General features: G+C 43.1%; 3 protein-coding genes and 1 long non-coding RNA gene across 5 annotated transcripts in view; 2 read left to right on the top strand and 2 right to left on the bottom strand.

The window, feature by feature from the left end:
• CNBD2 (cyclic nucleotide binding domain containing 2) overlaps positions 1–2,111 on the bottom strand; it is a 43,303-nt gene extending 41,192 nt beyond the window's left edge. Inside the window, 1 exon segment of the mRNA XM_047744271.1 lies at positions 1,931–2,111. Coding sequence (XP_047600227.1) covers positions 1,931–1,981 — 51 coding nt within the window. The 5' untranslated portion in view covers positions 1,982–2,111.
• An 83-nt stretch (positions 2,112–2,194) lies between these two features.
• On the top strand, positions 2,195–12,734 carry LOC125108454 (uncharacterized). Its single transcript, XR_007129915.1, has 3 exons — positions 2,195–2,292; positions 7,150–7,250; positions 11,625–12,734. It is a non-coding gene; the product is annotated as an uncharacterized LOC125108454 (long non-coding RNA).
• Positions 12,735–15,706: 2,972 nt separating this feature from the next.
• SCAND1 (SCAN domain containing 1) lies at positions 15,707–16,506 on the top strand. Its single transcript, XM_047744272.1, has one exon. The coding sequence runs from the start codon at positions 15,716–15,718 to the stop codon at positions 16,247–16,249; it is 534 nt and encodes a 177-aa protein (XP_047600228.1). The 5' UTR covers positions 15,707–15,715; the 3' UTR covers positions 16,250–16,506.
• Positions 16,507–17,748: 1,242 nt separating this feature from the next.
• Positions 17,749–24,340, bottom strand: part of PHF20 (PHD finger protein 20) — a 141,224-nt gene continuing 134,632 nt past the window's right edge. For both annotated transcript variants that reach the window (XM_047744269.1, XM_047744270.1), the window contains one exon: positions 17,749–20,303. In XM_047744269.1, the coding sequence (XP_047600225.1) occupies positions 20,161–20,303 (143 nt within the window). In that variant the 3' untranslated portion in view covers positions 17,749–20,160. The remainder of the gene's footprint in view (positions 20,304–24,340) is intronic.

Below are 24,340 nucleotides of genomic sequence, written 5' to 3'. Positions count from 1 at the left end.
AGTTTTCTTAATATTATATTGATGTTGTAATTATGTCCTTATTTTTAAGAAGTGTCATAAAAAATGCAACTTAGTGGTGCCTGGGTGGTTCAGTCAGTTAAGCATCTGTGGCTCAGGTCAGGATCTCAGGGTCCTGGGATTTAGTGCCACGTCAGGCTCTGTGCTCGGCAGTGAGCCTGCTTCTCCCTCTCCCCTGCTTGTGCTCTCATGCTCTCTCTCCCTCAAATAAATAAAATATTTGGGAAAAAAAAAAAAAAGGAACTTATTCTCAAATGATTCCACAAGCATACACAAATAAGTAAAGCCAATATGGCAAAATGCTGACTATTAGATCTAAGGAGTGATCATTATATTTCAACTTCTGTGTTTGAAAATCTCCATAAGGAAACAAATGCAAAAGCTAAAAACTTTCACTAACGTTTGTTAATCAGGAGGTCAAAAAGAAAATGAAAAGACGGGCGCCTGGGTGGCTCAGTGGTTTAAGCCGCTGCCTTCGGCTCAGGTCATGATCTCAGGGTCCTGGGATCAAGTCCCGCATCGGGCTCTCTGCTCAGCAGGAAGCCTGCTTCCCTTCCTCTCTCTCTGCCTGCCTCTCTGCCTACTTGTGATCTCTCTCTGTCAAATAAATAAATAAAATCTTAAAAAAAAAAAAAAAAAAGAAAATGAAAAGACAAACCAAAGACTGGAAGAATACATTTGCCATGTACAGAATCAACAAAGGATTCCTATCCAAAATGACAAAGAATAAGTATTACCGAAAAACTACCATCCAAAACTGCTTTTTTTAATTTTAAAAATTCTACAAATCAAAGGAAAAATACAAATAACCCTAAAGGAAAAATGAGCAAAGGATAAGAACAGGTAATTCAAAGGGAAAATCCAAATCTCCTATAAATAATGAAAAGATTCTGAACATCACTAGAGATCATGGAAATGTACATTAAAGCAACAACAAGATACCATTTTACATTTACCGGATTCGGGGAATGGGAGACATTTCCCATGGACACTGAAAACAAGTGAAGTGTCCATCAGTAGGGGCAGCTATCAACACATTACTGTACAGTCCCAGGACTGAACATAGCCTTAGAGCGCCACATGTCAGTGTGGGTAAAGCTCACACAATTTTGAATGGAAAAAAGGTTGAAAAAGGATGCCATTTAGGACATCATTTTTTTAAATGTGCTATATACTACGTTGCTTATAAATACATACATATGTAATAAAGTTCTAAAATCTAGATAGGAAGGCTACACATCAACCTCAGGAAAGTGGTCCCCAGTGAGGAAGAAGGGAATGGGATGATGAGGAGCTTCACCAGTACCTGTAACGTTTTCTTTAAAAACATCTGTATCTGAAGGATCTATGGGGAAAGGTTTTATTAATAAAATTAATACTTATTAAATACCAATTTTCCACCAGGCACTATTCTAAGCCCTTTTGATGTATCAACTCATTTCATCCTCAACAATAAATCAATGCAATAGGTACTAATACTATCATCTGTCACCCTTTACAGAAGGGAAAATAGGCACAGCAAATGAAGTAACTTGCCTCATACTAATATTAGTCATATGACTAACAGGTGATAGGGATTTGAACCCAGGCTGGCTGGCTCCAGGATCCGCAGGCTCAACCTATCACTCTATCCTTCTGCCAGGCCTTACTCCCTCTGGATCTCATAACAGCAGGAAGGATGGGTACAGAGGAGTTCTTAGGGGCTCAGAGTATAGCCTATGACATGCCAGTGTCAAGGGGACAGCCATCACAAAGAACAGGTCAGAATTCAGTCTTTCTGAAGCCTAACTTGGACTCTATTCTTTGTGCCATGCCGTGACTCCAAAAGATACAGAGTAGGCTGTCTCTTACACCTGCCCCTCCATTCCTCAAAATACCACTCTTCCCTCCCCGAACCCTTGACACTCCTCACCAGTTCCTTCTTCAAGATCTGCCAAGTATAAGACACCATATATCTCCTCATGGTTCCTGACTGGCAAATGGCACAACTAGCCCCTTTGCCTTTCAAGGGTAGGACCACAGATCCTTCCCAAACAATCTACTTATATTAGAAACAAATAGCTTCCCTTGGTGGCAAGGTAGGAGTTTCTCTCCACTCCTCACCAACAGCTTCTGGAAGCTTTGTTCTGAGAAACTGTCATTCTCAGAATCTCCTTATATCACAATGGAGGATTCTGGAAGAGAAGGCAGTGGGAAGGAATTGCAATCTGGGAGTCTAACACTTATTGAGCACCCAAAGGCATGATCTTAGTTAATCCTCACAACTACCACAAGGTAAGTGTCCTCACACCCACTCCATACATAAGAATGAGGCTCCAAGTAGCTAACTGATTGCCAGTCGTGGGATCATCTTAAAGTAGGAGTTTCTGGGCTCAGAGCAGGAGCACTCAACACCTCAGCCTAGGAGGCTCTCCAATGCTTAGAACTTGGAGACCCTCCAGTGTGGGTACATGACACTGTCCTATAAATCTTGATAAATCAGCCAATCAGGAACACTTGGAAAATCAGAAGTCCTCAGCTAAATGGGGTGCCAAATGTTGAAAGGAACTCAGTGACTAGAACTCAGTGACCCTGAGGTCCTTCCAAAAGTAGAGAATATAGGATTTAAAGTACTGCTGTCTACTAGATTAAAGATGGCAGCTAATGATCAGAATTTGCTCTTATATGAGAATCTTTTTTTTTTCTTAAGATTTTATTTATTTATTTGACAGATTACAAGTAGGCAGAAAGGCAGGCAGAGACAGAGAGAGGGGGAAGCAGGTTCCCTGAGAGCCTGATGCAGGGCTTGATCCCAGGACCCTGGGATCATGACCTGAGCCAAAGGCAGAGGCTTTAACCCACTGAGCCATCCAGGCGCCCCCTATATGAGAATCTTTAAAAAAAAAAACTATGACCTCAAGTATTGCCTGATTGGCCATTCCTATCCAGCTAGGCCTATCTGCCAACCTTCTCCCAACTGACAGCCAAATGGAAGGACACTGAGCACAGTGAAGATAGCCTGACAGCCGGGAAGACTCAAGCTCTGAATTACTAAATTCAAAGGCCACCACTCCTAGAGTGAGACACTGACCACTTAAGAGATGAGAAGAGACAGAATTGGGTTTTCTTCCTCCCTTGCTTAAAGAAAAGATGCAAAGAACTCAGAGAGAAACAGAGTAAGGAAGTTTCAGAGAAAAAGAGAGAAGCAGTGTCGATTTTTTGCCTCCTCAACCACAGACCAGGTTTAAGGAAGGAAATACAGAAGTTTAGGGGCTTTCTGAAACAAACTACTGGGGATGGGGAAGGCAAGAAAGATAGCAGGTGGTGGCTATAGACAGGGAGGTATCCAATCAGTCCTCTGAGCTGCCTGAGATGCAAGTGACATGAAGAGGACCCAGACCAACAAGGGGCATTGGAGGATGCCAGTAAGTAGGGCCGACCCTGATGAGACACTGAAATTAGACACTTCTCACCTCCCCTCTTGCCAGCAGTGATTGTATAATTTCTGTAGGAACTGGATCAGTGTTAGGGAGAAAGAGGCAGAAAGTTTGGAGAACTCTGAACTGGCCTAAGATGAACCAATCAGCCTGAAATTATATCGCCTCAAAATTACTGAATTGGACCTCAATTTACCTGAAGACATCTAAATTGTCTAGTAGGAGGCAGGGTGGGGACACAGAGTCAAACATTAAAGTCAGTTCTAGAAATTAAGGAAATGTTGGGCACCTGGGTGACTTGGTTAAGTGTCTGCCTTCAGCCCAAGTCATGATCCCAGGGTCCTAGGATTGAGTCCTGTGTTGGGTTCCCTGCTCAATGGAGAGTCTAATTTTCCCTCTCCCTCTGCGCCTCCCCCCGTTCATGCTCGTTCTCCCACAAATAATTAAATAATTTTTTTTTAAATTGTCATTTCTATCCCAGTTTCTTTTCTTTTCTTTTTTAAAGATTTTATTTATTTGACAGAGAGAACACATACAGGGGGAACGGGAGAGGAAGAAGCAGGCTTTCTGCTGAGCAGGGAGCCCAATGCAGGGCTCCATTCCAGGACCCTGGGATCATGATCTGAGCCAAAGGCAGACACTTAACAACTGAGACACCCAGATGCCCCTCTGTCCTAGTTTCTAATCTTACGATTGAACTGTTGTAGAATAGAATGTCAGAAAGGGCATTGGCCCTATTCTTATGTGATCTTGGGTAAATTACTTAAGCACACTGGGCCTCACTTTCCTCTTTTTAAACTGAGTTAGAGTCAATTCCACAAATAATTTCCTTTCTTTTCCTTTCTTTTTTAAATGATTTATTTATTTATTTATTTGAGAGAACGCGTGAGCAGGGGAAGGGGCAGGGGCAGAGAGAAAGAATCTTAAGCAGACTCCCCACTGAGCACAAAGTCCAACGTGGGGCTCTATCCCAGGACCCTGAGATAATGACCTGAGCTGAAATCAAGAGTCAGACACTTAACCAACTGAGGCACCCTGGTGCCCCAAATAATTTCATGATAAGATCCTTATTGTTTTGCTAATTATAAGAGTTATGCAACAAACATTTATAGAGCTCCAACTAGATGCAAAGCATGAAAGGTGAAGACACGGTCTCTGCTCATAAGTTCACGATATTGAGGGGATGGAAACCACAGCCATAAGAGAAAGTCTCACTAAAATAAAACTATAAAGATAAGTGAAGAAAGGGCAGGGCCTGATCAGAGAGCATGAGATGTGGCTGGAATACGAGATACCCAGGGGGTACAGCAAGAAGTGAAGTTGTGCAGGCAGAGGTCACAAACCACAAAACAGCCACATATGGGCCAAACTGAGTTTGCTGACTGCTTTATTTGACCCACATGGTGTTCTGGTTAAAATATTGTTAAAAGTTAACTTGATTATCTTTAGTTGGGGAATGGGGAATTCACCATGTGAATTACAGAATTCACCAAAATCCTCACCACAGAGAAGCATGTTAGCTGCCAGGCATGTTATTTACTTACAACTCCCAGAATAGGATCTATATGGCCTCTTTCAGGCCTAAAATCCTTTGACTATATAATTAGTGGTTACAGAATTGTGGTCCACAGTCCGTATCTAACCTGGTATCTGTTGACAGGTTTTTTAAAAATTTGAATTGTTGGGCACCTGGCTGGCTCAGTTGGTAGAGCATGCTACTCTTGATCTTGGGGTGGTGAGTTCGAGCCCTATATTGAGTGTAGAGATTACTTACAAAGTAAACAAGTCTTTTAAAAATGTTTTTGAATTAGTTGTCAAAACTTAAATACTAGGATTTTATGGGAAATTATCTAGGAAAACATAATTTACCCAAGTCACCCTGATATAAGCCATCTCAATGGACTAATTTTCAATGGAAATAACAGAGGAAGTTGTAACAGAGCTCTCTCACCACCTCCATCACCAAGAAAGGAAATACTACTGGGTCCTAAAAAGAAAGCTAGAAATTAATCTCATTTATAAATACTGTTTTTAAAATCTTAAATATAAGCAAACAGAATTCAATAGTACATTTAAAAACAGTATCGGGGCGCCTGGGTGGCTCAGTGGGTTAAAACCTCTGCCTTTGGCTTGGGTCGTGATCCCAGGGTCCTGGGATTGAGCCCCACATCAGGCTCTCTGCTCCACGGAAAGCCCGCTTCCTCCTCTCTCTCTCCTGCCTCTCTGCCTACTTGTGATCTCTGTCTGTCAAATAAATAAATAAAATCTTAAAAAAAAAATAAAAACAGTATCATTGCGGGGGCATCAGGGGAGCATAGTCGGTTAGGTGGCTGACTCTTGGCTTTGGCTCAGGTTATGATATCAGGGTCGTGGGATCGAACTCTACCTTGTCTCTGCACTCAGCATGGAGTCTGCTTGGGTTTCTCTCTCCCTCTCCCTCTGCTCCGCCCCCCCCAACCCCTGCTCCCTCTCTCAAATAAATAAATAAATCTTAAAAAAAAAATAACATCATCGGGGTAGCTGGTTGGCTCACTTGGTGGAGCATGTGACTCTTGGTCTCAGGGTTGTGGGTTTAAGCCCCATGTTGGATGTAGAGATTACTTAAAAATAAAAGAAAAAGACATTTTTTAAAAAGGGGAAAAAAAAATCATTTCGGAGCACCTGGCTGGCTCAGTCTGAAAAGCATGCAACTCTTGGTCTCAGCATGGTGAGTTTGAGCCCCACATTGGGTGTAGAGAGTACTTAAACAAACATTTTTAAAAATTAAAAACTTTTTTTGAGAGAGCCACATTAATGAACAGTCACTCTTAGGGACAACTGGGGCTCTAGTGCTGGGACTTTAATAAGACTGCACAGAGCATGCCTCAAAACTGTCCCATTGGTTAAGGGCTACCAGAGGCATTCATGGGCCAACTTTTCTGGACTCAGCAACCCAGTGGCCAGAGAAAGCTCTCAGCAAAAGAAGCTGTCTTGTGCAGAAAGGCAAGTCAGAGGGTTAAAGCCAACAGAAAATGCCTAGGGCTGCAAGTCTCAGGGAGACTTGGCAGAAAGGTCCACATTTTCCCCCAAAGGTAGTGCTTTGGAAGGCAGAACCAACAGCACCTTCAGTAGAGCACTGGGATCAGAAGGGCTAGGCTCTGAGAGCATCCCTGGTGCCACTGGCACCAAGAAGCAGGGCACAAGCACTGGCCAAGAACACGCACAGACCGCCATGCTTAGAGCCCTGCAGCTGCCAAGCTCCATCTTGCTCACACAAAACCTTTGTCAGAAGGACGAGCTTTGCTGATGACCCTAAGAGACTTCCTGCCAGCCTGGAATTCTACTCTAGTCCCTTCCCCATGCACACTTCCAACAAATAGCTGGTCCAGAAAGAACTCATTTCATTGAAAGGAGATTTATAATAAAAAATAAATAGCACCAGACCCATATATTACAGAAAAGTGGGGAAGGGGGGAGGCAGGGAACAAGAAAAACAAATGGCAGATGAAAGGCACTCACAGAAAAAAAAAATTAACATGAAACAGATGGTAATCAGGAACCACAAAGAACTCAAAGGGCTTAATACATTTCAAAACCAGTTCAAAGCAATATGCAATAGTTCAAAGAGATGATGAAGCAACTGGAGGAGACAGTCATTGGCAGAGCTCAGGAAGGAAGTGGGTGTTTGTTTTTGTTTAAAAAAAAAAAACCACATCAGAACTGAAGATGATTTCAGAAACATCAAAAAGGTAACCCTGCTGAATACAGAGCAAAAAGCAAATGAGGGAGTTGTCAATGAACACGTAAAAAGGAATGAAGAAATACTACTATTAAAAGGTATGGGGGCGCCTGGGTGGCTCAGTGGGTTAAAGCCTCTGCCTTCGGCTCAGGTCATGATCCCAGGGTCCTGGGATCGAGCCCCGCATCAGGCTCTCTGCTCAGTGGGGAGCCTGCTTCCTCCTCTCTCTCTGCCTGCCTCTCTGCCAACTTGTGATCTGTCAAATGAATAAATAAAAATCTTTTAAAAAAAAAGGTATGGAAGGGCACCTGGGTGGCTCAGTGGGTTAAAGCCTCTGCCTTTGGCTCAGGTCATGATCCCAGGGTCCTGGGATCTAGCCCCTCATCGGGCTCTCTGCTCAGCAGGGAGCCTGCTTCTTCCTCTCTCTCTGACTAGTAGCCTCTCTGCCTACTTGTGTTCTCTGTCTGTCAAATAAATAAATAAAATCTTTAAAAAAAATAAAAATAAAAGGTATGGAAATATAGAGGAAAAGGGAGTGGGTTAAGTAGATGGGGTTCTTCAACTTTTAGAGATGTAATTTTTTTTTTTTTTTAAGATTTTAGTTTTAAGTGGGTGCCTGGATGGCTCAGTAGGTTAAGCATCTGCATTTGGTTTGGGTCATGATCCCAGGGTTTTGGGATTAAGCCCTGCTCAGGGGGAGAGTCTGCTTCTCCCCTTCCCTCTGCCCCTCCCTACACTGATGTGCTCTCTCTCTCTCTCTCTCTCTCACTGTCAAATAAATAAATAAAATCTTTAAAATATTTATTTTTAAGTAATCTTTATACTCAACATAGGGCTCAAACTTACAACCCCAAGATCTAGAGTTGCAGCTCTACCATCTGAGCCAGCCAGGCTCCCCTATAGCTATAAATTTTTTTTTTAAGATTTTATTTATTTATTTGACAGAGAGAGATCACAAGTAGACGGAGAGGCAGGCAGAGAGAGAGAGGGAAGCAGGCTTCTTGCTGAGCAGAGAGCCCGATGCGGGACTCGATCCCAGGACCCTGAGATCATGACCTGAGCCGAAGGCAGCGGCTTAACCCACTGAGCCACCCAGGCGCCCTATAGCTGTAAATTTTAAAACACATTTTAAACTGGATAAACCAAGAAAAAGATGTATAAGCCTATTTAAAGGTAAAAAGGAAACTACCAGTAATAATTAAAACTGGAGAGAAAGGATGAGAAAAGGAGTATAATGATTACTCTTTTTTGACTTTTGAATTTTATACTAGGCATATATATATTTTTATAGATAAATATATATATATGAACAGGTAATATATATATCACTTGTTAAAATGAATGCATCAATTTTTAATTTTTTTAAATTTAAGTAAACTCTATCCTTAATGTAGGGCTTGAACTCATGACCCCAAGATATGTGTCACATGCTCTACTGACTGAGCCAGCCGGCACCCCTAAATGCATCAATTCTTAAGTAAATTAACAAAATCAGTCCAGTGCAATAAGCAATGCAGCTACTTGTAGAGCACACAATAAAAACAGGTTCACTGTAATTCTAGAAACTAGCAGGGTTGCAACTGAATAGAAGTAAGTAAAAGGAGAAAATGACAAAAGGATTATAAAGTACCCAGTTCTACTTCTGGGTATATATTACCCAGAGGAATTAACAGCACAGGCTCAAAAAGATATGTGTATACCAATGTTCATAGCAGTATTATTTACCATAGTCAAAAGGTAGAAAATCCCAAATGTTCATTGACAAATAAATAAGCAAAATGTGCTACATATATAATGGAATATTAGCCTTAAAAAGGAAGGACATTCTGATACATGCTATAATGTTGATGAAACTTGGAAACATTGGAACTTGGAAACAAGTCAGACAAAAAAGGACAAATATTGTAGGATTCCATTTATATGAGGTTTCTACAAGAGTCATATTCATAGAGACAGAAAATAGATTGGTGGTTACTGTGGGCTGGGAAGAGGAGTGAATGGGGAGTTATTATTTAATGAGTACAGAGCTTCAGCTGGGGAAGATGAAAATTTGCTGGCAACAGATGGTAGTGATGGTTACAGAACAATGTGAATATACTTAATCTATTGAACTATATACTTCAAGATGGTTAAAACAGTAAATTTTTTGTAGATTTTAGCAAAATGTTTAAGTTTAAAAAACAAAAAACACAACGTTCCCCTCCCCCTCCATTCTTAAATGATTGTCTAGAAGCCATTAGGTGCGACCAGCCATGGTAGGCATCTGCTTGGGGATGATGGAGGCTGTGGTTGGCAAGCAGGTAGCGATGGAGCACTGGGCAGGGTAAGGAGGATGGGAGATGGAAACAAGAGGAGAAGAAGATCATGAGAGCCAGTTTCTCTCTGTTGAGAAAGAGAATTAAATGTATGGAAAGGGAGAAAACTAGAATAAACCCTATGGTGTTGAACTTGAGTTGAAGATGTTGGTGTGAACACATGGATTTCAACATATATATACACTGATATAGAAGTAGATATATAAATATATATAGTTAAAATGACAAAAATTCAACTGAGTAAATTTGAACATCTAATTGGCTTTATCAAACAATTCATAAATCATGGAACACTTACTCTAGCCAGCAGAGATACTCTGAAGAGTTATGCAAAATAGCTTTCATAGAGAGGAGTGTGAGACAAGCAAGTCGCTAGCAAAGGAAACATGAAGGTCATTAGAAGAAAGTAAGAGTTCAAGATGATGGCTTCTCATTGGATGAACCACAGCACTTCCCATTGGCTGCGCCTGTTGCTGGACCAGAAGAATATCTTCCTTCTGCTAGAGTAGTAAAGTTGTAAACCTTCCTGTTGGAGATGCAAGGTACCTCTCCTCCTGTTTGGGGTAACTGGCCACAGGTGGTTGTGTGAGAGCTCTCCCTACAAGCCTTCCCAAGTCCAACTTTAGTTGAGGTTTCCTTTACTAACTTTCCTGGTACCTTTCCTCACTCTGTTCATGAGGGAGCCTAGGAGCAGCGATTATCCCAACAGCAATGAGCAAAAACCAGTGTCCAAATCTTGGTTTTTCTTCCTTTCTCTTTCTCTCTTTCTTCTTCTTCTTCTTCTTTTTTTTTTTTGCCCCCAAATCTTGGTTTCTAAACACCATTCTCCACTAAAAGAACAAGGGTTTCTTGGAGAAATGGCTGATTAACAGAGCTGGGTTAGGGAAGGTACAAGATATACTGGAAAGTATGGAAAATTTCAAAAAAATGATGGGGATATGTCAAAATGACATAGAAGGGGCGCCTGGGTGGCTTAGTGGGTTAATCCTCTGCCTTAGGCTCAGGTCATGATCTCAGGGTCCTGGTATTGAGCCCTGCACCAGGCTCCCTGCTGAGCAGAGAGCCTACTTCCCTCCCTCCCTCTCTGCCTGCCTCTCTGCCTACTTGTGATCTCTATCAAAAAACTAAATAAAACCTTAAAAAAAAAAAAACAACGACATAGAAGTCAGCCTGAAGGGATTCTTACTGGTCAAATACAGGGTAATTTGGGCATCAGAAAAAATAATGAATTCCAGTGGCAACCAAGATGCAGTAACCCACTACAGGCATTCTCCTCTGTCCATTGTAACCAAAACTTTGGATAAAACACAACTTGGGACTCTTACAATAATGGCAAGTGTAATGGGGTGGGGGGTGGATCGTAAAAACAAACAAAAAAAGCCCCAGTGGGGGGTGAGTTTCTTGGTTAAATGAAGCCATAGGATACAAGTCATTAGACAAAAATCAATTGTATTTTTATATACTACTGAACAATTAGAAACTGAAAATTTTAAAACACCATTTTAGTAGCACTAAAAACATGAAATACTTAGGTATAAATGTAATACATGAAGATTCTGTATGCTGAAAACAATAAAACACTGATGTACGAAATTAAAGAACATCTAAATAATACCAGATCTGGTACCAGTTCCTTTACACATATTTTCTCTTTGACTCCTCAGAGCCATTCTGTGTGGTAGTTACTACCCCCAGGCTCATAAAGGGTTTGACTTACCTAAGGCCATATGATAAAAGAATTCATAGCAGCTTCATTTTGGAATAGCCCCGAACTGGAAATAACTCAAATGTCTCAACCAGTGACTGGCTAAGCAAACCATGGTACATCTACACCATGGCTTATTATTCAGTAATAAAAATAAACTATGAAACATGTAAAACAAGCTAGATGGATCTCTAGGGAATTATTCTAAGGGCAGAAAGCCAGTCCCAAATGGTTACACGCTCTATGACTCCATTTATATAACATTTTTGGAATGACAAAATTATAGAGATGAACAGATTAGTGTTGCCTGCAGCTAGAGATGGGGGGTAGGGGAGAGGGAAGGGTGTTAATTATAAAGTGGTAGCATGAGGGACTGTCAGAACTAGACCTCAAGACCTGACCTTTGCTGCCTACCTGCTTGAACTCACGAACCTCTGTTCCACATCTTTAAGCTCTTCTTTCCAGCTTATCTCTTTAACTCAGGCAAAAGACCCAACAGGCAGAGCATCCTGTGATGGAAACTGAAAACCCTCAAGCAGTAAGGACTGCCTGGACAAAATGCTACAGCTGGCCCAGACCACCCAGATCAGTTTGAATTTAACCCCTGACCAACACGTGTGCAGATGGGCCCTGGAGTGATCAACTGTTACCTTTACCTCATTATAATACAAAAATCTCCACTCAAAGAGGAGCAAACCTCATTTACATAATACACAATGCATGTATAGGCATGTTTCCCTTAAAGTGACTTTGTGCCATCTTGATGACAAGGCTCTCCTATCTAAATAGTCATCCTAACCCTAAAAAAAGGAATCCATTCACCTTTGCTCAGAGAGTCACAGCTTTGGAAGTTATTACCCGTGATCTCCTTACTTGCTACAAACATAGTTTACATTGTGAGAGCACTCTATGTGGTATAGTTTCTACCTGTGATCCCCCAAGGTTCAAACTCACTTTAGTTCAGTTACAGGAACTTAGCGGTCACCAAACATTTCTGGATACTGATTGTGGCACAGGTGCACGAATCTACATTTGATAAAATTGCATAGGCCTATACATATACACAATTAAGCACTTTTGAATAACTCTTTAGATTGTATCATCAATTTCCTGGTGTTGATAGGGTATTATGATTGTGCAAGATGTCACCACTGGGGAAGACTGGGTGAAGTGTTCACGAGACCTCTCTGTACTATTTTTGCAACTTCCTATGAAGCCATAATTTTTTCCAAATAAAAAGCCTTTTTAAAAAAAAGTATCCAGGCTTCTTTCTATACTGCAACCCCCAACAATATGCCATTAAAAGACACCCGTCTCTGAAAAGAGTATGGGAATCATATTAGTGCTCCCCTTCATAGATGAAACCCACTACTTGTCCTCTTTTCTTTGATTCAGTATTTACTCAGAGTCCAACTGGGAATCAGGCCTTGTGTTGGAAGCTAAGTGATAGGAGATACATGATCTATGATCCCTTCCCAAGTGAGCTCCCAATGTAGTGCTAATGAGAAGGCCTAATATGATAAGAACATTGGACTACAAGTGAAAAGAATTCTGTCCTCATGGAACCACTTACTAGGTATTTTAGTTTGGACCAATCCATTTCCTCTTGTTGTGCTGACTTCTTAACCTGCAAAATTCGGGAGAATGGAATACATATGAATATATTTTAAACTTAACCTGGGTCCTGTGGGTGGGTTCTAGGACACCTGAAATCATATGCATAAGTATGTAGGATAATTTCAGAAGATGTATTTTAACCTTTTTTTTTTAGATTCTGGGGATTTGCTCACCCATAGAGTTTAGAATAACTGCATCTAACTTTTGGATTTAATGTCAATGTGCTCTTCCATTGTAACATTCCACAATTCCAATAGATCTAATAGATCTCCAAGATCTCTCCATTTCTAATACTCCACAATTCTAATTTTTGGATTTAATGTCAATGTGCTCTTCCATTGTAACATTCCACAATTCTAATAGATCTAATAGATCTCCAAGATCTCTCCATTTCTAATACTCCACGATTCTAATTGGGATGCAAGAAATGGACTAGAGAGCTAACATCCTGTGATTCCATGGACCACAAGAGTTCATTCCCTTCCCTGACAGAACGATAAAATTTTTCAACATGAAATTCTAGACAGTCTATGATTTAACCTCCAAATGACCTTCCAACCTCAGCTTTCATCCCTTTCCCAGACCCTGGCCACTCCCCTCAGTGTAGTCTGCAGTTTCCACAAAGCTTCGTTCCCATTCACTCTGTGCCTTGGCACAGGCAATGCCTTCTACCTGGATTGCCCCTAGATCTACCCTTTTTCTTGAGTATCATCTTGAAGTTCTCCTCCCCAGTGAACCCTTCCATGACCCTTTGTCCTTGCAGCAAGGTTTGATGTGCTCCCTTAAACCTGGGTTTCTGACTGCCTGCTACCACCCAGGGAATAGTACTATTGGTTCACTCAGGGCAGTGAACCAAAAATGCCAAGAGGCAAGGCAGAGTAAGTAAAGGTTTGAAACTAGCAAACTATACTATACTAGAGTATAGCAAACTCTAGGCCCATTTTCCCACCTCTGGAAATAAAGAAAAATGTCAGCTCTAAGGAAAACAACATCCTGAGAGCAATAGTAAAAAGAAAAAATAGTAAATGTAAACAGCATTCTGTTTACAAACAGACAAAGGAGAATGGTGAGGATTGAGGCCATCTGGGACAGAGGATCTTCACTTCCAGCTACTTGTTGATTGGCAGGAATGTAAGTGGGACCACTGTGGTCAGCACACCTACTTTTTCAAGAAAAGCTGGAAATCCAGATTTGCATGTGAAATTTCCCAATTTTAAGTATCAATAGCTAAAAAATATTCAAGACCCATTGCAATGACTTTCAAGGTTTTCAAACTGTGAAAAATGTTTTGTGAGGATCCACTTCTACGCATCCAAGAGAGCACATCCTATGGGGGAGGCAAGTTTTGTATCAGGGCTGCTGGTGTATTGCTAGTTGTTAAACACACCAACTTCTTCTGCACAGAGCTCAGACAAAACATTTCATATGAGGCCTCTGTCCCTTTCTAGGTCTTCGTTTCCCCATCCATAAAATGGCGATACAAAATACAATTGTCAAACAGAATATATCACATAAGGGTTATCAGAGCTACATGCTTTTAATTGCATCATCTCACTGAATTCTAACTTCTATGAGGTAAGCTGTATTACCTTCACATTTTACAGATAAAAAAATGCAGCTCAGAGATAGCAACTTACCTAATGAAGACAACACCAAACATAAAAAGCCCTTTCCTTCAAAGGGCTTTACTGATTTAGTTCTCTCAACAAGTCTGACCCAAGGCAAATAAACCCTGAAATGGGAATTCCATCAAGGCTGCCTGACTCCAAAACGGTAGCACAGGGCTGCTTAACAGAAATACAATGCAAACCACACATATAATTTCAATTTGTCTAGTAGCCACATTTAAAAAGTAAAATGACACAGGTTAATTTTAATAATACACTTTATTTGACCCAACATATGCAAAATACTATCTAACATTGACATAAAAAATAGAGCTATTTTACTCTTTTTTTGTACTAAATCTTGGGTGTATTTTAGATCACAGCACATCGTAATTCCGACTAGTCACATTTCAAGGGCCCATGCCTATGGGGCAAGGCACTTAATAATCTTAATGTTAAAAGCAGAACCCAGAGAGGCACCTGTCCCTTGGTTTCAAAGGACACCCAAAATACAATAATGGCACACAGTTCTTGAGCATATAGCTTGTGCCATCGGAGGGGCGAGTCTTACTATGTGTGTTGGGGATCTTCACCCGTTATATTTTGTCATCCTCCCAACAAGGTGAATGCCACTGCCCTCCTCTTTTGACGGAAAGAGGATTTCCACGTGTCAGGGCCTCCCCCAGTGCCGACCTCCGTCCAGCCGTCCCCTCTCCCACCACGGGCCGGGAGCCAGCCCCAGAGAAACCTTCGCTCGCCCTCATCCCAGTCAGGGGAGGCGCACACCCAGCTGGAGGTGCAGATCACCTGCGGGCCGGAGAGCTCACAGTGAGTAAAGACTCCTCTGGGCTCCTCCTCCTCCAGCTCTTCATCCTCCTCTTCCTCCCCCTCCTCCTCGGACGCCAATTTTGACTCTGATTCCGAGTCCTCGAACTGATGCTGGGAGGCGACATCGCGAACAGTAGACCAGCGCACACTTAAAGAGGTCCACCCCTGCCCCTCAGTCGCAGCCGCCTCCTGACAGGACTCGCTAACGTGAGCGGACGCCACTTTCAGGAGCCGGGACTTGGATTCCGGGCGCTCTGGCGCCGAGCTCATCGCAGAAGCTAGGGCGGACTTCCGCTTCCGGCCCCCTCAGGCACTTTGCGAGTGAGGTTGAGTTTGGCCCGCTGTCGGCCCGCCCCCACCCGCCTACCCGGAGGCCGCGCGAGCTCTGCCCTTAACGCGTCAAACCCCTCCCTCTTTCAGCCCCTCCCCGCGCAGACGCAGTGCTGAGGCCGCGGCTGCGGGACAAAGAGTGACGTCCAGAGGTTGGAGTCATGGCTGCGTCTGAGCCGAGCTTGGTGGTTTCTGGGGATCTCGCGCTGTCGCCAGAGAAGAAAGAAGGAGCCGGTCTCAGCTCAGGCCCGGAGCGTAACTCTGCGGGCTCCTCGTCGACCCCTGAGGCCCCACCGCCTGCCCCTGAACCCTGCACTCCCAACGCCGAAGTCCCCGAAGGGATTCCTACGCCTCCTGCGGCGGCCTCCGTGGCCGTGGAGCTGCCGCCCACAGGCCTGGGCTCCCCGCCGCTCGCCGAAGCTGCTCCGCGCTCCCCTCCACACCCTGGCGGCTCCCGACCCGGCCCGGAGACGTTCCGCCAGCGTTTCCGGCAGTTCCGTTACCAGGACGCCGCAGGCCCGCGGGAGGCGTTCCGGCAGCTGCGGGAGCTCTCCCGCCAGTGGCTTCGACCCGACATCCGTACGAAGGAGCAGATCGTGGAGATGCTGGTGCAGGAGCAGCTGCTCGCCATCCTGCCTGAGGCGGCGCGGGCCCGGCGGCTTCGCCGCCGCACGGATGTGCGAATCACCGGCTGAGCTGTGGAGCTGCGGGCGGCCAGGCGTGGGCGTTCTCTGGACTGGGGCCACGATCGGGTCTGGCGGCCTGAGCCTGGCTCTCCATTCCGCGCTGATGAAAAACGAGTTTTGGGCAGCTCCAGTTCGTCTGATGTGTCCCTTTCGTTCGTACTTTAGTAGGTTTATTTTCCCGAGCTTATCTCCTTCCAACCTCCTTTTTGGCTGATGGCGAAACCAGGTTGGGAGCCCAAGAGAATAAAGCCTTTGTTCCCTGTTCACTTGGCATTTTCTGGTTTTGTTTTTTTGTGGGACCGTTAACGCGTTGGCTAGGCCTAGGCCTCCACATCTGGGATATTTTTATCCTGCTCGCTCCACAGGGCCCCCCTGGGTATTCCTTTGTTTAGTTGCAGTCTCCATAGAGTTTTAGCAGCTTGGATTCCGTATTCGCTCCTACCTCTCATTAGCATATGAATTTGCTTTCCTACTTAAAAAGGTAGTGGGTAGTGGTCGTGGCAGGCAAATAGCGGACTCTATATTAAGTGCTTACTTAACTGGCTATCTCTGTACCAACTGGGCCACTAACTTGTTACAACAATCTGCCCTTGGGGCACAGGCTTCCCAAAAGACCCACACCAGCGGGCTATTTTAGGAAGTGTTTTAGTGCAGGTCCTTAGGGAGAGCTCCTTATGAGCTCTGGTTTAAGCCTCCAAACTCACTTTTCTTGTCATATTTTGGGCCCCTAGAATTTAAAGAAAACTGGAGTGAACTAATGGATTACATTGCTGGAGCCACTCACTTTAATTCTTTTAAATAAGTGTAATTGTTTAGAAAGAGAAGGAATTTGGCAAGTAATAGGGAGGCTCTGTTATGAAATCATAAAGCCTACTTCTCCTTAAGTCTTCTGCCCACCCAGGAACTAATTAGGGTCCCTGGGCAATGTGGAATGGTCTCAGAAGGGTCCTAACTGCAATGGGTGCCATCTCTTAATATAAGGAAGGCCAGACCTATCTTCACTTCACTGCTCTCAACAACCGAAATCTAATAAGCCTGCAGCTCACACCACAAAGCAGGAGCCAGACTGGGTTAGAGGGGGAGGGGTACATTTTGCCTTTTCATATTAAAGAAACTTAGATGAATTCAAAATTCTTTTGCATACATTCTTGGGATTTAGGATCTTGAGCTTGCATCTCCTTTCCTACAGAAGATACATCTGTTTACAATGTAAAAAGTCTTCCTCTAAAAGATGTTTATAGGGGCGCCTGGGTGGCTCAGTGAGTTAAGCTGCTGCCTTTGGCTCAGGTCATGATCTCAGGCTCCTCAGATGGAGTCCTGCATCAGGCTCTCTGCTCAGCAGGGAGCCTGCTTCCCTCTTTCTCTCTGCCTACCTCTCAGTCAACTTGTGACTTCTCTCTGTCAAATAAATAAATAAATTCTTAAAAAAAAAAAAAGATGTTTATAGAAAATCATGTAGTGTATACTAAAAATAGGGTACAGAACTTAATAATAACATGACTGAAACATAGCAACAAAAACCTGTTTTATTTTTTCCAAATACAGATACAGAAGTTTGCATGTTTTGCAAATATTGCTTCAAAGCAACATTTCTATATACAACGCCTTCTGTTCTAATAGCGCGTAAACATAGATATGTATCCACAGTGCAATGTTGGCTCATCAAGGGTTCACCTTGCATAACACTCATCGTTTAAAGAAACAAAATGATTAGTCAAACCAGAACTGTTTTTGTCAAGGCAATTTTTTATAGGTGTATAATTTTCCTCAAAAGAAAACTTAGGTAGTGTACACATTTCTATAAGGTAACAGCAATCTTTACAAATAACAGTTTCCAGTGCTCCAACTTGCGGTTAATTCGGTCTGACCCAGGAATTGGGGATGGAGCCCCTCAACATGGCTTTAAATTAGAGAAGCACACTGAGGTTATCAGAACTTGGGAGTCATCCCTGCTTCCCTAAGGACAAAAGTCACAATGAGTAAAATGGGATTAATTCCTTTATAAACAACAAACCCAATAATGGCCACTTGGCAGGATTAGGGTAATTCAGTTTCTGCTTCCACCTTTGAGAAAGACATGACCTCGACTCCCTTAAAGTTGCAGCTTCCCCAGATGTGATGCTCAAATGTATCTGAGAAAAGAAAAATCAGTAATCTAATAATACAAGTCATCATTCCTCACAGCTGTGGCTACAGAAAATCATCCTGTTTCATCCCTTTTCAGACAAACACAATCTTACTAAAGTGACCATCTGATAAACTGCGCAAAACGTAGATGCCATGCATACTCCTTGGACGTTTCTTCCCACACCAGAAATGCCAACATTAGCAATGGGAAAGAGCCTCGTGGAGGGGAATCATGTCAGCTTTACTACAGATGTCAAAGCCACATGGCCTCCCTCTGATGGATAAGGTACAGTAGGTCAGCTGGTCCTAAATTTATTTTATATCAAATGGTGAAGAAATCACTGTACAGAGCATTCCCTGAAACAGATTTTGGTACAGAGGCTTTCAAGACCACAATGACCTGTGTGTCTTCAAGGCCTAATCGTTCCAAAGGTCGCTGGAGATACTATCATTGCTATAGAGATATTGGCTACTTCACGTTTACATAGTAAATATTTGCAGCATATAACATTACAGATTCATAAACCCATAATTAACTTGTGAGTGTTAATGGACAACTGTGCTTTGATTTTTGCCTTTAGTGATAAGAAAACTAAATGGTGAAACGGGTCACTCCTCAAAGCATGGAATATTTTCTTTAACTTTGTCTAGCAAAGTAAAACAAAACAATATAGCAATTACACATGGAACCGTAACCTGCAAGAGAACAAATGTTATCTTAAAAGGTACAAATGGTACCTGGACCTTAAGCAGCATAATCACCTTGACCTCACAAAATAATACAAACAGGAAATCTGAAGTGTTAAAGTATTTTAAAACAATTCTGAAAATTCCAACTACTGAACATACACCTTCTGGAAGGAGAAAAGCGGCACATGTAGAATCTGAAATTTGTTTACAACAATATAAAATAAGGTAATTCTCCAAACCACATTCTTTGTAACAAATCTTTACAGTGAAAGAGTTCAAAATTTGGGGAAACATTTTTTTGGACATTAAATAGAACCGGGAAGCTGTCAATATTAAGAAGTGGGTAGAAAATGCTGTCCTTTGGGTTCCAGACCCTGCCTGCTTCAGTTTGGAATTCCTCCTAGATTCTTATTACAGTGAGATTCTAGTTCCTCCACAGGCTGTATGGGCTCTGCTACAAAAAACACAACCCAGCCAACTCTGGGGTAAAAGCATACAAAACTTGTCCCCGGTACCATGAAGTCATGCAAGACAGGTGGTGAGAAAAGTGAAGAGTCCTAAGGAGAAGGCAGGGTAGCCAAGGCCTCCGCTCCTTCCCAACCTCCACCGAACGTGAAGTCACGACATTCTCACGAAGCTGGAAAAATGGAAATGAGGCCTGCTGCCTAAATCCATGCCAGGCAGAAACAAGAAGGCTTGGCATGTGCCCCACCCTGACAAAAAAAGTCAATTAAATAAACTGCAAGTTGAACTGACAACTGTTTCCAACTAAACTTTTTTGGCTCTCATTCCATTTATCGGTGGCACAATATCAAGTGAAGTTTGTGCAAAAAGACTCACTCTCCATTCAACGATGTGCACAGAAGAAAGGAATCCCAAGAGTCTATTTGTTACCTTCTTGGTAGGCTTCAAGATCAGAGTGCCCTGCCCTCCAGCAGCCAAAATGGCCCCTTTGTCCAATGTCCATCACACCCCCTGCCCAGATCCCTGAAGTCAGTCGGTGTCACGTGCATTCGGCATGCTAGGTTTATTTATTTAAATATGCAAAGCTCCTCCTGCAGGTGCCCCAGGATTGTGCCCCCACTAGTTCTGGGTGCCCAGTTTCATGTTGAGCAGCAGAGTGCGATCTGCTGCACCTTGCCCAGGTCCATCAGCAGCTGCTTGATGCAATGCTTGAGCTGCGGAAGCCTTGCCAGTGGCTCCGGGGGCTCCAATTCCCCAGTGTAGTCCAGCCAGCTCTCCAACACTGCAGACAGAAGAGAGACGACCCAGTGAGCTCCTAACACTTCATCTGTGAGAACAGCAGCAAGAATTTCAGCATCTTCTCCCCATCTATCCCCACAAGGGGTGAGGAGGGAGGGCCACTCAGCTGGCACTGACTCATCACCCTCTCTACAAAGTATTACCCGTAGGACAAAGCTCAAATACTTTCGAGGAGCACAGTCCAACAGAACTTTCTGCAGGGGAAATGGTCTGTGTCTGTACTGTCTACACAGCAGCCACTAGCCACATGTAGCTAATTGAGCACTTAAAACGTAGCTGGTATGACTAAGGTACTGAATTCAAACTTTATTCAATTTTAATTCTTTAAAGAGCCACACATTGGGGCACTTGGGTGGCTCAGTGGGTTAAGCATCTGCCTTCAGCTCAGGTCATGATCCTGGGGTCCTGGGGTCAGGTCACACATTGAGCTCCCTGCTCAGCCGGCAGCCTGTGCCTGCAGCTCCCCCTGCTTATGTGCACTCTTTCTCTCAAATAAGTAAAATCTTAAGAAAAAAAAAAAAAAGCCACATACAAATACTAACTACTGCAGTAGTGCAGTTCTATGGTCTAGAAGGCTTTGAAGAGGGGCGCCTGGGTGGCTCAGTGGGTTAAAGCCTCTGCCTTCAGCTCAGGTCATGATCCCAGGGTCCTGGGATTGAGTCCCGCTTTAAAAAAAAAAAAAAGAAAAAAAAAAACATAGAAGGCTTTGAAGAACCAACCTTCCTCAGTGTTACTCCCCAGTCTTTTTTTTTTTTTTTTTAATTCTTCCTTCCTTCCTATAGCGTTTCTAGTTCATAAACCAACCTGTACTAGGTACCTTATGGACCCTTGAGCTGAAGGTGCAAAAAGACGAAGAAGACCCACCCAGTGCCTGTTTCTCAAAAAAGCTTAAAGCCTCACACATAATCCCTTTCCCTCCTCAGATCCAGCCCTCAACCTTCCTTCCCACCTTTTAAAATCCTTTGTTCCTATAAGTTACTTCCCAGGGAAGCCTTCCCCAAATCTACACCCTGAATCTAGTTGCTATGTTAAATTAAGGATGCTATGTGATCACATGCTTTCCTGCTTTGGAGCACTTACCATGGTTTATAATTATATATAATGGGATAATTCAATTAATACCTGTTTCTACCTCAAGATCAAATTCCATAATGGCAGAAGCCAGCTCTGCTTTGGTTATTACCATTATATCCCTAACATTCAACTGTGCCTGAAACATAGTAGGCACTCAACAGAGGCAGTGACAAAATGTGGGAATGGGGCGCTTGGGTGGCTCAGTGGGTTAGGCCTCTGCCTTTGGCTCAGGTCATGATCTCAGGGTCCTGGGATCAAGCCCTGCGTTGGGCTCTCTGCTTGGCAGGGAACCTGCTTCCCCTCTCTCTCTCTGCCTATTTCTGATCTCTGTCTGTCAAATAAATAAATAAAATCTTAAAAAAGAAGAAGAAGAAGAAGAAAAGTTAAAAAAAAAAAAGATAAGTAAAAGATTCAGTATTTTCATAGTCATTAAAGATGTTTTGTCTCGGGGCACCTGGGTGGCTCAGTGTTTGGTTAAAGCCTCTGCCTTCGGCTCTGGTTGTGAACCCAGGGTCCTGGGATCGAGCCCCGCGTCGGGCTCTCTGCTCGGCCAGGCTCTCTGCTTGGCGGGGAGCCTGCTTCCCTTCTTCTCTCTCTGCCTGCCTCTGCCTACTTGTGATCGCTGTCTGTCAAATAAAATAAATAAAATCTTTAAAAAAAAAAATCTTTTGTCTTGGACGCCTAGGTGGCTCAGTTTGTTGAGCATCTGCCTTTGGCTTAGGTCATGATTCTGGGGTCCTGGGACTGAGTCCCTCACTGGGCTCCCTGCTCAATGAGGAGCCTGCTTCTCCCACTGCCTGCTGCTCCCCGTTTCTGAGCTCTCTGACAAAATCTTTAAAAAAATTTCTTTAAAAAATCTTTTTCTGGGGCGCCTGGGTGGCTCAGTGGGTTAAGCCGCTGCCTTCGGCTCAGGTCATGATCCCAGGTCCTGGGTTCGAGCCCCACATCGGGCTTTCTGCTCAGCGGGAGCCTGCTTCCTCCTCTCTCTCTGCCTGCCTCTCTGCCTACTTGTGATTTCTCTCTGTCAAATAAGTAAATAAAATCTTTAAAAAAAAAAAATCTTTTTCTTTTAGTTTGACAACTGTTTATACAACTATAGAAATTATTAAATTATGGTTAATATTAAAATAACTTAAAATATAAATCAGTCAATAGATAGTTTACTAGGCTATTTCTTAAAAGGAATACTATATCCAAATTCTTATAAAAGTTCAGTTTAGGGACACCTGGGTGGCTCAATGGGTTAAGCCTCTGCCTTCGGCTCAGGTCATGATCTCAGGGTCCTGGGATCAAGCCCCGCATCAGGCGCTCTGCTTAGCAGGGAGCCTGCTTCCCCCCCTCTCTCTGCCTGCCTCTCTGCCTACCTCTCTGCCTATATGTGACCTTTCTTTCTCTCTCTCTGTTAAATAAATAAATAAAATCTTTAAAAATAAAAAAAGTTCAGTTTATCTTAATGGTATTCGGATGAACTCAAGAGTTAACTCCCTACAACAGTTGACATAAAATGGGATTCCGACAAATCTTAATTAAATGCAGTGGAAAAGTCTGTTTATCTGAATAAAATCTTTGAGATTTGTAATTCATTTTCACACTTTAGGGCCTGGGGTATTAGAACAGGAACAGAGTATGTGACCCCAGGTCAGCAGGACACATAAGAGGCCCAAGCAAGTCCAGGCAGAGAAGGGAGCCTGGACTTACCCTCCTCACCACACTGGCCATGAGAGAGAATGAGAGTGACAAGTCAGTAAGAAGTAGGGAAACACTGATGTCTCCCCTAAGGGCAGGATCCTTTGGAAACAACAGAATATTCTCCATGTTTCCACAGTGCTAAGCCTACTCTCAGAGACCCAAAGCCACTCACTCCTACTGCCATTCTCTCAAAATCCATCATTTCCAGTCTGTCATTCAGTCCTCTTTTCAGCTAGAGAATAGCAGGGTTTTCAAACAATGGAATCAGTTACCATTCTAAGGAGCCCAAGGAAACCTTTTAGGAATAAAAGAGAGAGAAACACTCCCCCTTCTAGAAGTGTCCTCAGAATGAACCCTGAATTAGTCTCCCATTCTCAGTTCCTCAGGTGTGCCTGAAGGGCAGGACAGAAGCATGAGGGCATGGAGGTCCTTCTTTCACTTTTCTCCAACAGGACAACCCTTTCCTCCAATCAAGCCAGTCCTTTTATAATATACTGAGTAACAACCTCTTCCTCAGAGAACCTCACTTTTCTCAGGGTTTGGCTTCAGACCCAGAATTTCAGGAAGTCTTTCTGTTATCACTTCCCTTGCCATACGTCGCCTTTGGCAGGGCCTCGGCCATACATGTGCCCTGGCCACACCTCATGACTCTAGCTTGTGTAACGTATGGCATCTTTCTGAGTTATTTCATGCAAGTAGCTTTACATCTCCAATTACAGTAATGGTAGCCTGACTATACTCAGAGTCCTCAAATGGAATATTTACTTTTCAATTTGGCTCCACTTTAAGAATGGAAACAAAAGATTAAGCAATAAGTGCAAAATCAAGAAGGAATTCTGTCTTCAAAAATCAAACTGGCAACTTCCCAGGGATCAGAGAGACTGAACTTGAGCATGTTTATCAGGACCACCTGTTACTGCTAACACCTGGGAGAAACACCCAGGGCTACCCAAATGATTCAGTCAAGTTCTTAAATCTCTACTGATAAAGAAGAGAAGGCTTCAGCGGTTTAGATTTTACAAAAGGCTTTCTTCAGATTCATCCTCAAAGACATCCAAAAACCCTATTAAGTCAAAGTTGAAATTCCCCACAGAACTTGGTTAGCAAAGTTGCTCAGGTCACACACTGCCTGCAGGCAGTCTAGTTACACTTTTGCACTCTGCTTTGCACAGGCACTAGGTAAGTGAGGGAGGACTCCTGACTTCACACAGACCTTAGAAGCGCCTGACAAATGCAAAAAGTAAAGCTTGCCCATCT

The sequence above is a fragment of the Lutra lutra genome, chromosome 9 (assembly GCF_902655055.1).
Source record: "Lutra lutra chromosome 9, mLutLut1.2, whole genome shotgun sequence".
Taxonomy (NCBI): domain Eukaryota; kingdom Metazoa; phylum Chordata; class Mammalia; order Carnivora; family Mustelidae; genus Lutra; species Lutra lutra.
This window is presented reverse-complemented; position numbering and strand designations above follow the sequence as displayed.

Bases quoted from the DNA above. Each gene is read 5' to 3' on its own strand.
- SCAND1 (XM_047744272.1), top strand. From the start codon at position 15,716: ATGGCTGCGTCTGAGCCGAGCTTGGTGGTTTCTGGGGATCTCGCGCTG.